At 40.0% G+C, this 16701-nt stretch overlaps 1 protein-coding gene across 3 annotated transcripts in view; it reads left to right on the plus strand.

Annotated features, from left to right (window-relative positions):
* The window catches only part of bcar3 (BCAR3 adaptor protein, NSP family member), a 48956-nt gene extending 34610 nt beyond the window's left edge, over positions 1 to 14346 (plus strand). For 2 of the 3 annotated variants that reach the window (XM_050055404.1, XM_050055405.1), the window contains 13 exons: positions 2946 to 3074; positions 4646 to 4771; positions 5791 to 5907; positions 6105 to 6334; positions 7115 to 7215; positions 7428 to 7562; positions 8067 to 8291; positions 8452 to 9056; positions 10570 to 10685; positions 11277 to 11448; positions 11702 to 11813; positions 12396 to 12599; positions 12676 to 14346. In XM_050055404.1, coding sequence (XP_049911361.1) covers positions 2946 to 3074; positions 4646 to 4771; positions 5791 to 5907; positions 6105 to 6334; positions 7115 to 7215; positions 7428 to 7562; positions 8067 to 8291; positions 8452 to 9056; positions 10570 to 10685; positions 11277 to 11448; positions 11702 to 11813; positions 12396 to 12599; positions 12676 to 12854 — 2451 coding nt within the window. In that variant the 3' untranslated portion in view covers positions 12855 to 14346. Of the gene's footprint in view, positions 1 to 1544; positions 1958 to 2945; positions 3075 to 4645; positions 4772 to 5790; positions 5908 to 6104; positions 6335 to 7114; positions 7216 to 7427; positions 7563 to 8066; positions 8292 to 8451; positions 9057 to 10569; positions 10686 to 11276; positions 11449 to 11701; positions 11814 to 12395; positions 12600 to 12675 lie in introns of those variants that run through there. The other variant, XM_050055406.1, reaches the window with a different exon arrangement.
* The last annotated feature ends 2355 nt before the right edge of the window (positions 14347 to 16701 follow it).

Consider the following 16701-nt stretch of genomic DNA (forward strand, 5'->3'; position numbering starts at 1 on the left):
CTTTCCACTGCTGCACCAAGACACACACACACACACACACACACACACAGTCATATGACACAAGTCAGGCTGCACTGGTCGGTATCTCTGTTTCAAACTACAAACAAACAAAATCAGTGCATGTGCATTATGACACAGAGCCTGTTGTGTTCTGCTCTATTGTTTTTCGGTTTGTAATAGGATACGCTGATTTCCTGTCACGTATGGAGACGTGGAGACTGAGGGCAGAGGGGTCTATTGTAATGACTTTAGAGAGACATAGAAAATATAAAGAAGAGAGGTAGAGGAGCCACAGAGAGAGAGAGAGAGAGAACAAGCGTATAGAGATGAAAGGATGCACAGGGTTTCAGTTTCATGGGGGCGCTTATAGACAGATTTCCAATTTCAAGTACATGGCTCAATAATTCCGTGTGTGTGCGTGTGTGTGTGTGTGTGTGTGTGTGTGTGTGTGTGTGTGTGTGTGTGTGTGTGTGTGTGTGTGTTGAAAGTCAGCACTCTAACAGCCCAGTCTGCCTTGAACCTCCTCATTCACGCAGGTTTGGATCAAAGTCTTCTTCAGAGAGTCTTCAAGGCTTTAACATTCAGTATCCTCTGGCCCTTTTTAAAGGTCTCTTTACAGCAGCGTGTCGACCTGCTACCAATAATAATTCACTTACATTTTAGTGTGCCATCAGCTTATTAATAGCATTTTAACCTAAATAAAGAAAAGCGTAAAACTTCCAGAAAGATATGTTGCTTTAATGTCTTATAATGCAAACAACCACATGAACAGTCCCTTTGGGTCCCTTTTTCTTTCCATTTGTCAAATTCTTCACTTCTGTTTTACCCCCATTATAATGTTCCAAGTAATGGAAAAGACTGTCTCTTTGTCCTTTTGGCTGAAGCCTCTATAGAGCTACAGACAGATGTTGATTCTCAGTAGGATTAGCACTTCTAACACTTGTTTCTGATGACTGCGGGTGTTTTGATTCAGATGCTGCATCCCTTATTGGAGCTTTAATGTAACCAGCTATGGTCAGCATGGATCTGCTTGTATATTTTAATATACAGTATGTGGCAGAATAAGAGGATGCACCTTTTAAAATGATTAAGGATAGTTTTACTGGACATGCTATACTGTACAACAGCAGGTGCATGAGTTCAGATCAGTTTGTGTGTCTAAGCCAGACTAACTTGTCTAACGTGACACCGCATGCCCACAAAAAAACATTGATTGGCCTTTTTTTTGTTTGGCAGTGGACCAATGTAAATACAGATCATATTCATGGAAGTACTGTCACAAGTATTGACTGTATTTCCCTGTAGCAGAAGAATCAGATCATTGTTTGCAATGGCTAGAATTACCCTGTACAGCCAAAGGTACCATGAAGCAGGGAAAATCCCAACAGTACTGATATTCAGTGTCTTAAGAGACGATTGCAGCATGAGGTAAATGACTAATGACAGACAACACAGGTAGGCTGGGTTGTTGGGGATAGAAGTTAGTGAACTATTATGCACCACTTCTCTACAACTTGCTAAAAAGCTGTCTTGTACAGATGCTTTACTTACCAAGTGAAACAAGTACAACACTGACCACAGAAGAAATGGAAATACAAACTACTGACTACATGTGACTTTAACTTTCACCTGTCAGCTATCAGGGGAAAGTTCAAGGAAGTGTGTTGGCGTCACCTCACTGTGTGTGTGTGTGTGTGTTTATGTACGTCAGGTGAGGGTGTGTATGGAGGCAGGTCTGGGCAGTTGGGTGGGGTCAGGATGGAAAGCCAAGAAAGGAAAATCACAGAGGACAAAGAAAGATAGAGACAGTGTGTGAGCATGTCGCCTGAGACAAGGACTCGTGTGTGTTTGATAGTGAGCTGTTTAACACTCGAGATGTTTTATATGTGTTTGATATGAAGTGTGTATTTGAGGTATGGAGAAAGAGGGAGCGTTGCAGAGACCCAGCAGCTGTCATGTAAGTGTGTGTGTTTGGTGTGTGTCTGTGTGTGTGCGCGTTGTGGTGCAGGTGGTTGTGCTGACTCTGCATCCTGTCAGGTTGTTACCAGCTCGCTCTGTCCTTCACTTTTTTCAATTTTCCAAACTTTCTGTTGGCATTAAACTGACTGATTGACCATTTCATCATCTGCCAGGTGTGCAGATAAGATTAAACTAACAATTCTCCCAGTCACCTGCCTTGGTACCATTGCTTTATAACTTTCTGTGTTTTGGGTGACCTTTGATCAATTTGGTTTTATAATAGGGTCTGTTATTACTGACTTCTCCTTAGGTCTCAAGTTTTTTATTTTCTCACGGGTGGTAGTAGTATATAAGTATAGTATAAGTGGTAGTAGTAGTATCAGCTATAGAAGTATGAACACCAATAAATGCATTTACAACATTTAAAGACGATGCACCCATGACAAAATAAGTGTGCTGAACATTACTTAAGCTTTGGCATGAGCTTCGTGACTAAGGTCTGAAAGAAGTGTTGTTGCTGCTTTGTGGTCTGCTGCACCAGTGACTCCTAACCTGGGGGTTGAGAAGCCATGAGAGGTTGCAAGATAAATCTAAGGCTTCACAAAATGATTACAAGTGTGGAAAAGCAGGAAAAGTTGATATATTGTCCTTTTAAGTTTAAAATTTTTGTCATAAATTCATAATTTTGTGCTTGTCCTTTCATTTTACCTTTACCTTTTCTGCCATTCACATGCCTTTTTAGCTTATATTTCAATTAATCTACTATGGCCTCTCTCTGGGGTCAAAGAGATAGGGAGGGTCTGCATCTCATCATTGTTGAACTTAGAGCATTAATCTCAAATTCAGGGTATGTGTAGGAAATGTTTAACATCAGCTGTCATCAAAGCAGTGTGCAGATGAATGAAGTCACTGCTGCTGTTTCTGTGTGCGTTTTCCATAGAGGTCAGCCACAGTATTCAGCTCTGTTTTCTGTGTATTTATTGTAGTTCTCCAGGGATCAGTTCATCGTGGACTGCCCTTCAGAGAAACTCCGCAAAGAGCTGGAGGAAGAGCTAAAGACGAACTGCGAGGAGCCGAGGAGCCACGCATGGTACCACGGAGCAATACCCAGACAGGTAACACACACACTTACACATAAATCTGAGTCATGAGTCCCTCCCTTTAAAAGCCTGGTTAAAAACTTGTTGAACCAGATCACCTATTATAAGACTGCCATACTGCACACACAGTGCTTACAGAAAGATTATAGCTCAAATAGTGGCCTCAGCAGCAGAGTCGGGGTTATAACATAAGGTCAGTGTATAAAAAGCTCTTTCTGTATGGTGTGTGTGCATTTGTGTGTATGTGTGTGTGTGCCTGTGAGACAGAGAGAGAGAGCAAGGGTTTGTGTTCCCTCTGAAAGCCAGCTCTGAGATGTAATCATTTTTAATAAGCTGCTTCCTTTGGCTAAACTAAACTGCCATTATATACTATACAAACACTTGCTTAATTAAAGTCTGTAACTGTGTTTGAGGGGTTGTGTATGTGTGTGTGTGTGTGAGAGAGAGAGAGAGAGAGAGAGAGAGAGAGAGAGAGAGAGAGAGAGAGAGGCAGTACATGTAACAAGAGTGTGATGAATACAAGACAAGGAAACATTTTCAGTTAATTTGTTATCCAAGAATCATTTTGATTTGCTCTTTGCTTTTGCTTTTATTGTGTATCGATTCAATTAAGTGATTGCTTTTTTAATTCTTATCATCTGTTCTTGTTTTATAACTTCTTGAAGTTAATGACCACAGAGTTTTGCACTTAGTCTTGTTTCTGTGGAAGGCTGCAACTTATTATAAGATCATTTCATTATTGATTGATAATTGTTTTGCTGGATTTTGTCAAAAAATAGTGAAAAAGACACATTTATGATGTAATCCATTGCAGGTTTTATCTAACCAGCAGTCTAAATCCCAATATGTTGAGTTTACTAATCTGCATGACAAAGAAAAGCATCAAATCTTCACATTTTAGAAGCAGCAACTCAGCATGTTGGTGTTTTTGCTTTTAAAAGAGAATAAAAAAATCATTTATTGAAACTGTTGCTGATTAATTATCTGACGATTGATTCATAAATTTATCAACAAACTGTTTCAGCTCCATTTATACACACATTCGGTGTGAAAGTTCCCAGCCTTGGTAACAGTAGGTTGACAAACAAAAAAAAAAAAAAAAAAAAAAAAAAAGTTGTCATGTATACAGCTCAAAGGCCTAAGAATAAAACTACGGTCAGGAGATGCAGCTGAAATGTCCTGAGAAAGTTATGTTATGTTTTTTTTGTTCATACTATATATATATATATATGTGTATATCTGTATGGGTTAAAAATGAGTGCTTTTCATCTACGAAAGATAAGTAATAAGAAATAAAAGTAAATCTATGTGATAATTTGCTAATTAGATAAATACTGTAATAGGCTGAAGCTTTAAATATCTTAATGTCTTACTCTTACGTAACTGCTGCAAACCAGCCTCACTAAGCTCATAAAGAAGGTAAGAGTATAACAGCCGGCCATTACTACATTTAATTAAATGTTTGGACTATAAACAAACACAGTGTGCTTCTATGTGTGTGTGTGTGTGTGTGTGTGTGTGTGTGTGTGTGTGTGTGTGTGTGTGTGTGTGTGTGTACCCATATGTAATCGTCTGTGTTGTCTCAGGTTGCAGAGAACTTGGTGCAGCGGGACGGAGATTTCCTGATCCGTGATTCGCTGTCCAGTCCAGGAAATTATGTTTTGACTTCCCAGTGGCGAAATGCTGCCCAGCACTTTAAGATCAACAAGAGGGTGAGACCACCTGTATGAATTCATAGCAAACTGTCAAATACTCCAAAGTGTATGATGTAATACTTCGTCATGGCAGTGGAATCCATTTTACCTACAGTCCCATGCAAATTTTATTTAATTTTTTACTTTTACTCAAACAAGAAAGCCTCATTGAAATAAAAAAAATGTCCTGTAAGTGTTTCTGACAAGATGGGAATCACAATGAGTTACAGACTAACAACATAAAACAAAAAATCAGCACTGAATAGAACAAAAGTGTAAATTTATAACTAAAACTGTCAGAAAGAATCACTTGAAAGATTGCATCCTTAAAGACGACCTAAGAGTATTCTAAAACCATAAATAATGAATAACAGATATTTTGACCAACGTAAACAGACGCTACTGTTGGTGCTCATGTTTATCTGTCTGTCTAACTGAGGTTGTCTTTGGCTGTAAACATTTTGAACATTAATTTTGGAGGATCTGTCTGAGTTGTGGATCCTCTCAGTGATGGTCTCAGTTGTTCATATCATTATGATAATGTCATTAAATTAATTAAAATAAGAAGCTTCAAGAAGCTAAAAAGCTCCAGACTGGGAAGTTGATTCTCAGTGGGATCTGCAACCTCAGCAACTCTTTTTAATTGCAGTATTATTTGATTATGTGTTAATATAAAAAAGTATTGCTTAATGGAGCTTCAATTTGAAGAATATTTATTGACAATCACACATGCATTTTTTTATTAACTGTGATTTTAACAAAACTGGAAACACAAAAAATAATTTGGGTTTATCAGGTTTTTTAATATTTGCTTTTTTCTTGTGAATAACTTTTATATATAAACATTATTGATATTTATTTTATTTTTCTATTTCTTTTTGATCTTAGAGGTAAAGGTTACTCGCTGATTTAACTGGTCACAACTGGAAGACATATGCAACCTGTGACATGTGGTTGCATAGGCACTTGGGCAAAAGGCTGGCACCACCAAAATATAACTAATCATTAACTTTTTCTTTTTCACATCTCTCCTCCAGGTTGTGATGTTGAACGAAGCCTACTCCAGAGTTGAGTACCGGCTGGAAAGGGAAGGGTTTGACAACGTACCTGCACTTATAAGATACTATGTCGGCAACAGAAAACCTGTCTCTCAGGTAGGTTTTTGTTTCACATAAACTGTTTTTAAGGAAAACATTGTCATATGTTTTTTTGACACAGTTTTGTGCCACAACTCAGCAAGAATACTGTTTTGTAAGTTTCATATCCTCTATTCCACTGTTGAAGAAAGGCTTTATAAAGAAAATATGTTGTGCTCACTGTAGTTATCTCCTCTTCTCTCTGTTCATTTAAGGTGGTAGGAGCCATTATCTTTCAGCCTATTAACCGAGCGCTGCCGCTGCGCTGCTTGGAGGAAAAGTACGGCTTGTCCAGCCATCATCGAGAGGCGCTCATGGCGCAGGAGAGGCGTCAAAAACGCCTTAGCCTCAACATAACCAATGGACACACACATGACAACACACACAGTGCACATGACGGCACACACTGCCGGGACAACAGCGTGAGCCGGAGCAGCCAGCTCAGGTTAGTACACAAATAGAAACCCACATTAACACACTGAATATCACCAGTACTCCTCCATGGCTGCAGTAATGTTTGTGTTTGTTGTTTCTACATGATCACATATTAAGCATATGTCATTTGTTAGATTTGACAAAGACTGTGTGAATGACTATTTCGCTTTTTAGCTCCAAGGGACACAAGCCTTTTACAGAAAGTGGGTAGTGGGCCAAGTAACCATGCTGTCTGCTGTATTTAAATAATGGAGACCCACCTTTACTCAGGCATCCTCTCTCTTTGTTTCTCTTTCTTCTCACACTCTCTGAAAGACTTAAATCAGCCCTTTAAATCCCTTCCTGCTTTTAAGCTTTTAACACACAGCCTGGAGCTGTTTACATTCATCATCCAAGCGGCGGGCTGTATATACGATGTGCTCCATATGTATCGTTAAGTCCTCTATAAATAAAGACGTGGTGTCGGACTTTTTTGCTGAAAGGAACAGAAGCGTGTAATTTTACGAGTACATTGAGCTTAATGTATGGAGTCCATATCTGTCTGAGTGAAGAGATGGAGCAGGCGCGAGGAAAAGATAAATATGTGCTCTAGAGTAGAAGAGAACAAAGAGAGAGAAGAAAAGAAGGGTACAGGGAAGGAGGATAACAACTCAGGAAAACAGTGTTTTATTCTTACTGTGTTACCATTTTCATTAATATTAGAAATAGGTTTGATTTATTTCTCCTTCATGCATATTTGTGTGCAATTATGTTTATTGACATCAGTCTTTCAACGTCTCCTTTTACTCAGGTCAAAGGATCGTTGTGGCAGCCAACCAGCAAGTCTCAATCAGGTCCAGGAGAGGAGACGTCCGCTCAAGGCCCACCAATCAGAGAGCTACCTGCCTCTTGGTAAGGGAAAGTGACATTCTTTAGGCCTTAGTATGTTTCAAAGGAAGTCTTCGTCAGATTGTCTAACATCATTTGAGGCCCCCTTCTGTCAACAGATTTACGATCAGTAATGTCTGACATTCTTCTCATTTTCTCCCTTCTCTCTCCGTTCTTGTATTGTTTCCTGCAATCACCTCTACCTGTTCCCTCCGGTCGTCTCGTCTCCTCTTCAGGCTCCAAACCGCAGCCCCAGCAGCCTCCTGACCCTCTCCTCCCCAGCCCCAACCCAAAGTCTCCAGTCTTTCGGACGGGCAGTGAGCCAGTGTTGAGTCCCTCTGTCCCACGGAGACCTGGAGATATTCTGGCAGGTCAGTAAATCTGGAAGCTAAAATCCATTGTTACACAAACCTGTGTAATAGCAGAGCAAATGAAAATCAAAACCTAAAGATCATCTGTCCACCTGGTATTTATATGCTGCTTAGGTCAGTATGTCTGTGTACCTGAAGAACATTCACTGAGCTGTATTTACACAGCTTTACTGTGGTAAATTTTACACACCATTAAATTTTAAATTTACCTGCAAAATACTGATGTATAGTGCATTGTGGCTGTTATATAAATCAGAAGCTGTCTGCGCACTTCAGTTTGTCTGAATCAGAAATTGTATATATGCAGCACTTGTCAAACGTAGAGTAAAGATGTGATAGTGTGCTTAATATGACAGCAAAAAAAAGGAAATAAAAGACGAAAAAAAACAATGAAAAACAATAATGAATAAATGACGATGAGAAGTACAGTGTCATTTCAGTGTCACAGAAGTGAGATAAGAAATGTCATTCAGTGTGATGACAGTGTTGTCCATGTGTTTCCAGGCCAGGCCATCCGGGGCTCTGACAGCCAGCTGTGTCCCAAACCGCCTCCCAAACCCAGCAAGGTGCCGCTGGCCCGACTGTCTCGCTCCCCCTGCCTTCAGCCACTGGCTCCCCTCTCCAGCTCCTGCAGCCCCACAGACTCCTCCCCCACCTCCCCCAGGCTGACTGCACCTCCGCTGGACTCCACATGTGTGGAAACTCTTGGTTCTACGTGGAGGAGTGGAGGTGACTTTAATTTGCACAAAATGCATCCACATTAGCTGTTAACTGAAATAGTAGTGATTTAGAGCTTTCACTACTACTACTACTACTACTCAAAGAAACCAATAAACAAAAGTATAGAGGAACAAAATGTGCAACTATTAATGCTGTTGTTCTTCCACAGGCCCTCCTGTCCCTCCAGTCAAACCCCTGAAGTTCCATCATCTCCTGCCCGCAGACTCCCACAGCTCCTCCAGTTCTGCTGAGCTTCAGTTTTCAGACTCAGAGGCAAAGACAGGCTGGACTGAACGCCTGCAGCCGAGCCCCGCAGACCTGAGGTCCTGCAGCCCGCTGGAGTGGGAAGAATCAAACTCCCCTAACCCCATCACGGACCTTGACTTTCAGCCTCCGCTCAGCAGCTACGTGGAGAGACTGAGGAGAGAGGGGGAGGGAGGGAGAGAGGAGGAGGTGGGGGAGGAGAAGGAGGCGGGAGGGAGGAGAGGACTGGACAGAAGCTCCTACCATCACGCCATCGCTGCTTTAGAAAACACCAGCGAGGAAGAGGAAGAGGAGGCAGCGAGAGAGGAGGAGGAGGAAGACAAGAAGAGCAGTTTCCAGCGGCCAGTTGAAGAGACGGAGTCGACGTTCCAGCCGGCGGAGTTCGGATCTCGACTTCTGCCGCCGGAGAACAAACCGTTGGAGATGGTGGTGCTGAAGAGAGCGAAGGAGCTGCTGCTCAGCCACAATCACCACAGCATCGCCAGACACTTGCTCATGGCCGACTGCCAGGTACACACGCACGCGCGCGCACACACACACACACACACACACACACACACACACACACACAGGACAACAGTTTAACTCAGTGTAATTATCTAATGGTAGTTTTAACTTCTCTATAAAAGCACTTTATACTTTCATACTTCATATTTCCAGGAGCAAACAGCTTTAGCATACTAAATAAAGTCTTTTGGTAAGTGTTTTTATACCTCTGCAGCAGTGTCAGCCATGGCTGGAGGCATTATGTTTTTTGGTTGTCACGAATACAACATCTCAAGTACAACCAGAGGGAATTTTGGCACAAACGTCCATTTCGAATCAGTGATGCAGTGATTAGAATTCGGTGGTCAAAGGTCAAGGTCACTGTGACCTTTCATCCATCTCATTCTCGTGAACGTTATATCGCAAAGAGGGTAATTTTAATTGGAAATTCAAATTCGAAAGGATTTTCACTTATTTAGTTTCTCTTAATATTTATAACCCAAATAATACTTGGAATTTGTTTAGTCAGAAATTCATTTTTTCAAGAACTGTAACACAGATTTGTTTATTTTTCAACTGTAAAATGTCCATCTGAGAACTTGTCAGTGCCCTCTAGTGGACAGACTATAATAGCACCATTGTTTCTTAATGACCTCACACACAACTATCTGCGTGTACTGCATTTTCTTGTTACTTATAGGCCCAACATATAAGCCAAATACAATGAATCTGCAGTAAGTTATTAGCAGCCAGATATGTCAGTCGGAATCTACTGGGAAGTCATTTTTAAGCTTTGCTCTCAACAAAAGAAGCTCCTTCTCTGTAAACTACAATAAACTTGATTTTCGGGGCTTAAAGCCCATTGAAAAAATAAGTAACTGGTCTTCCCATTCTAAATATCTGGGAAATTGTCAGTAAAATAAACAACAGTGTACAAAAAGACAACATACATAATTCATTACAGGAGCGACATCCTTTACTTTTTAATAAAACACAATATACTGTATAAGACTAATACGTTGAAACCAGAACCTTTTTAATGCTTAATAAAACTTTTATTTATGCTTTATAAATCAGTTATTATTGCAACACAAATGTTGTTCGTATTAATGTATAAAAAACTGTTTTATCAAGCATTAATAAATGATTACCTAACCATTAAAAAAGCCTTCTTTAAAACATAAAGGATGCTTCAATAAAACCTGTTTCCGTTCAACAGTTTTAAACCAGAAGGCTGTTCTCTGTCTGTCTCTCTCACACACACACACACACACACACACACACACACGTGTCTAATTTGGAGGTAAACATGTTTACTGGTGCTGTTCCACACTGATCCTCCGTGTGTGTGTCAGAGAATTAGATTTCTATCCTGGAGCTGATGCAATAAAATGATCCTCATGATACGGGAGAATCACTCAGAGAGAAAACAACCTTGAACCAAATAAAATATTACATCTAATCAACACACACACACACAGTGGATGGAAATGAGAGTGGAAGATAAAACAACTATAAATCTTTTTGTTCCCTCCAGGTTGCGAGGATACTCGGAGTGACTCCAGAGGTTAAAGGTCGCATGGGCGTGTCCTCTGGTCTGGAGCTGGTGACGCTGCCGCACGGTCAACAGCTAAGGCTAGACCTGATGGAAAGGTACACATCACACACACACATGATGGCACAAATGTTGCATCAATGAAGTAACTCATGGAAGTCCCCATGAAAAAGCTATTTTACACACTTCAAACTCACAATTTACATTTAAAGGAACAGTTCGACATTTTTAGGGGAATAAGCTTATTCACTTTCTGTCTGTACATTAAATATGAAGCTAGAACTAGCAGTTGTTACCTAGCCTTAGCATGATGACTGGAGACAGGGGGAAGTGGCTTGCCTGGCTCTTTCCACAGGTAAGAACGTATGTAAAGAGAATATATATATGTATACATATATATGTTTATATTTCTGTTCCACAAAAATGTTTGTTTGCAGACATTTTTGTCATCTTTGCTATTTGCTTGTGAGATACTGAGTACTTGTAAGGAGTTCCAAGCCAAGAAGGTTGAACTGACTTGAACTGACATTTGAGATGACATCATTAGTGACTCATACCCACTGATTCACTGTACTTCCTGTCAGTGTTCAGACACCACTGAAAGATCAGATTTGAAACTGACTTAATGAAACAAAAACAGACATTGTCGTTGGCTGGTGATGATAATCCTCCTGACCTCTGTCTCCTAGGCATCACACCATGGCAATAGGTGTTGCTGTGGATATTCTGGGATGTACAGGCAGTGTCGATGAGCGGGCGTCCACCTTAAATCGCATCATTCTGGTTGCGTTGGAGCTGAAGGACACAGTGGGCGACCTGTTCGCTTTCACGGCCCTGATGAAAGCCCTGGATTTGCCGCAGGTAACACACACACAGACACACACACACACACACACAAACTTGATATAAAACATGTGTCCCTCTGTTTGCAAGAAATCCTAAAACTTGATCAATAATAAAAAAAAACCCCACTGCAGACGTATCAAACATTTTTTGACCTTCAGACATGTTTTATCACTTCAACCAATTGAATGAAAATGCATCCAAAAATCCAAAAATGGTTTTATGATATTTTGTGAGACTGACAGTTGGTGTGTGTTGTTGTTGTCTGCAGATCAGCCGTTTGGAGGAAACATGGACGGCTCTACGAAGGAACTACACACAGACCGCCATCAGCTACGAGAAAACACTCAAACCTTTCTACAAGAATCTGTATGAAGGCACAGGTACTGAACACGCACACACACACACACACACACACACACACACTGCAGTCATAGATGAAATCATATTGCATCACTTCAACGTATTGATCGAAGGAGCATCACTGATTGTCAGGGAGACTGAAACAGCTCCAACATCTGATCAGTCAATGGAAAAAGAAACTGCCAAATATTTCTAAAATCAGGCCCTGAGGTTGAATCCATGTACTTGTTAAACGCAGACACCATTTATATGTATTTTGGTCAGACACAAAAACAAAGAGGTTGTGAAGCATCTAATTTGGCTAATAGGCTGTTAATGTAACCCTGCACAAGGAGACAAAAATGTCTGCATTGAAACACTGCCTTGCAAAGACAAATAAACTATTTATTTGCAGTCTAACAGTGTGCCCTGCAGGAAGAGTGTAGTATCTCAAAAATGCACAATTGCAGAATTATGATAAAGAAATAATTGTAACATTTAAGGGTTCATAAAATGAGTTTAAAAGTTGAAGAGATACAAGAGAGATTTTAGATTTTAAATATATAATATAAAACATTTCTGTTTAAAATCCACTGACCTGGCTTCTTCTCCTCCTGCTGCAGCTTCCTCCCCTGCAGTGCTCTGCGTCCCCCTCCTGCTGCCTCTCCTCACTCTGATGGAGCGCCCGTCAATCGCACCTGAGGGGGCGGAGCTCTGGGAGACCAGCGACCAGGGCTGTGACATCATGCTGCGCCACCTGGAGGCTGCGCGCGACGTCGCACACAATGCACACAGCTACACGGCCAACGCACAGAAGATCCTACAAGGTAAAAACAAGAAAGTGCACAATTATAAATAAAGAAACATAAACAGACGGTGTCATTAAAGGTTTTTTTTCTTCAGGTTTCACGTGTGACGAGGACCTTTTGGAGGTGTTTAAAACAGACTTTCAGCTGCGGCTGCTGTGGGGAAGCCGTGGAGCTTCGGTCAACCAATCAGATCGCTACAACAAATTCAACCTCATCCTCACTGCGTTGTCACGGAAACTGGAGCCCCCGCCCAAAACACAAACCTTAATCTGACTTCAGCTGAGCAACAAGTCTGACATCCTGACACACTTTGGACTTCAGTAGAACATCAGGTGGATCAGAAACAGCTGCGATGAAGGGAAGAAGAGACATACACTGTAATAAAGCAGAAAGTCGACCAGAAATGACCTGCTGTTAGTCTGAGGAAGAGGATACACTTTAAACAAACACACTTTCCTGCAGCTGCAGACGCCACTGAACTTGATGCTGTCACTAATCCAGCTGTTCACAGTCATTGTGATTTTCCAGAGAAATGCCAGTTTGGCTCCAGACTTTATAATGACTTAATATTTCAGTCAGTGTAAGGTCCAGGGCTCACAGCAACAATGTAAACCTGCAGCTTCACTTTATTTAAAATACACATCACCCTCAGATCGTCTGCACAATTTACATCTTAAAATATAACATCAGACACACAACTATGAAACTTCACATGTAAAAAATACACACGCATACAGGTTAGACTATTACTATGACAACAAGATCAAGATTATTTTTGTTATTATTATTATTAAAACATGTTACTCAATCAATCCAATGCTGAGATCAGGAGATGCAGTATTCACAGGTCATTAAATCCCTCAATGTTTTGGTGACAAAAGCTCCAACCGATGATCACAGCTTAACTATAAAAATGACCTTCTTAAAGGGAGTGACTGATATTTGTGTGAGAGCAGAGCAGACAAGAAAGGTTTAAAGGGAGACGCTGGTTTGGAAATCTTTCTTCAACAGGTATTTGTTTTATTTTTACACTGACATTCCAGTTAATCAAAAACATATTTTTATATTAAGAGTAAATGGGAAAACCAGCCAACAGCTCCACATCTTGTGATGAGCATGTTGAGAGTGAAATGTAAGGAGGATATCCCCTTAAAGACGTTAATGTAGCCTTTATTTATTCCTGGTAAAAAGGAAGGACACTTACCCTCAAAGTCAGCGTCTGTGTATATTGTCAATAGAAATAATAAGGCATTTACAGTGAGATCGCTGGCTGCATTTACATCTGTGTGACATTTGATGAATAAAAAAAACACTGAAGACAAGAAATAAGCAGTTATAACAATAAATCTACAGCAACAAGTTAATATAAATAGCAGGTTTTTAAGGAGGTGTTTTCTCAACATCAGATGACAAGGATCTATGGTCATTTCTCTTCTGTATTTACAGACAGTAGGAGCAGAAAATCCAATCTGCAGCAACAATTCAAACTCCCTGTACATGTGTAAATGTAGCTAGAAGTGTCTTTTTCTTCTCCAGATGAAAATATTTTTGTTTCTGCATAAACCTGAATGAAATGATCAAAATACGGTGGAAGTTAACATGTGAGAGACTAAAGCTGTACATATTTGAAATGTTAGCATGTTAATAATAGACTGTACATATTTTCTGTAGAGGACTGACTGTAAAAAAAAAAAGATGTTGATGATTTTAATATGTTTATATTATTATGAACTACTGTGTAAGATTTAATAAATATGGTGTACAATCTGCGGAGGTCAACTGGCTCTGAATGAATTCACATCTTGCTTGTAAAGTTATGGACATGTTTGAAGGCTTTGTGTTAGATAAGAATTATTGCACACACCAGCCACTTTATTAGGTACATCTGTTGCACCGCTCATTAACATGAAAAACAGCCAATCACGAGACAGTAACTCAATGCATTTAGGCATGTAGACATGGTCAAGATGACCTGCTGAAGTTCAAACCGAGCATCAGAATGGGGAAGAAAGGGGATTTAAGTGACTCTCAATGTGGCATGGTTGTTGGTGCCAGACAGGCTGGACTGAGTATTTTAGAAACTGCTGATCTACTGGGATTCTCACACACAACCATCTCTAGGGTTTACAGAGGATGGTATGATATCCAGTGAGCAGCAGTTCTCTGGACAAAACTGCCTTGTTGATGCCAGAGGTCAGAGGAGAATGGCCAGACTGCTTCAGGATGATAGAAAGGCAACAGTAACTCAAATAACCACTCGTTACAACCAAGCTATGCAGAAGACCATCTCTGAATGAACAACACATCAAACCTCGAAGCAGATGGGCTACAGCAGCAGAAGACCACACTGGGTGCCACTCCTGTCAGCTAACAACAGGAAACTGAGGCTACAATTCACACAAGGTCACCAAAAGTGGACAATAGAAGATTGGAAAAATGTTGCCTGGTCTGATGAGTCTCAGTTTACTGGTGATGTCATATAAAGTATTAAACCTTAAGTCACTCAAACATCTCATCTGTCAGTCGGGAGACAGAAGTTACACCTGAATTTAACTCATCACTTCCCACACTGAAAAAATATCACAGAAAACAAATCCACTTTTCATTGCTGCTTATTTTATTAGGACAATATCTTGGAAGAAGAAAAAAAAATGTACACAAAGTGTCTGACAACATTCAAAGTAAAAAGATGTGCACAACAATATGGAAAGAGAAGTACTGCCATTGGTTATTACAACATATACAACATGATAAAAACACACATTTACATGATGTTGATATCCTGCAGAATCACTTTGTACCTGCTGCTGTTTTATTATTTACTGTGATTGGGTGTTGATGCTGATCTTTTAAAAAAAGGGGCTAAGAATGAGACAGCTGGAGAGAATCTGTACAAAGTTTCCACAGGACAAACATGATGGTGGGAGTTTAAAACAAGAGGAATGTAGAAGAAGAACACGTCTGTTTTTCCTGGGTGCTGAACAGCACCACGCTCACAGTAGCTTGGCAGGAACGTTATCATATTTGCCATCTCAAAGCTGCTTTATTATTACGTATTTTTGCATAATATTTAGGATTAAAGCACAGTAGCTACTATATTCAGCTCACAGTATGGTGACGTTAAAAAAATTACCGTTAATGGGAGTTTTTGGTAAAGTTTACTCATTTCAAAGCTGCTGTGTTACTACTGACATCATGTATTATTTAATTAAAGGGACAGTAAACTCCAAACATGTCTAATGAGCTGACCTACAGGAGGAACTTTAGGAAAATGAAACATTGGAGGTGCACCATCTGTTCGAGAGATAGTAAGAATGTCCTGCAAGCATCCTCTCAGCAACACAGACACTCATTTAGCAGGAAACAGAGGTGATATGCCTCACATCACATCAGAAGATCATCATCTGCACTACATATAAATTTGAGTGCACATTTACAAGCACGGTTCTGGTTTTAGTGCTGAACCTGGTGTGATTTTTTTTGTTTTTATGTCATTTAGCAAACAAAAAATAATCTTAAATTTGCTGTTTTCATCATTAACTGAATATCTTTGGGACTTGGGACTGTTGAACAAAACCAACACTGGAAGACTTCGCCTAAGGCTGTTACAACTTTAAATAATTTCCTTTCTTTTCTTTTTTTTACATTTTATAGACCAGACAAACATAATGAATCAGCCATCAAAAATAATTAGATGCAGGCCTAACTGCTTTAAAACAGAAATTAGACTGTATTACCACTGGAACAAAAAAAATCTAACATGCAACACTTGTATCTTAGTTTTGTTTTCAAAAAAGGCCAAATAATATGCCGTTTCAGTTCAATTTAGGGCTACACAATCACAAGCAGGCTAGCAGCTGTAGCTAACCATGAGCTGTGTACACCAAACAAAATGCACTGATGAATCTGTGTAGGGCATTAAAAGGCGTCATCATAAAAAGCAAAACCTGACTGCAGAAACTGTGTTTAATTTGCTTGGGGATGCAAAATGGCACAAATTAAAGTAGCCAATCAGTTCAGAGGGAATCCTGGGAAAAAATAAAATAAAATAGTCGGACATTTTGGGAAAAACGGTTTTTTACTTTCTTGTGGAGAGTCAGATGAGAAGATCAATACCACT

This window comes from Epinephelus moara, chromosome 10, assembly GCF_006386435.1.
Source record: "Epinephelus moara isolate mb chromosome 10, YSFRI_EMoa_1.0, whole genome shotgun sequence".
NCBI classification, from domain to species: Eukaryota; Metazoa; Chordata; class Actinopteri; order Perciformes; family Serranidae; genus Epinephelus; species Epinephelus moara.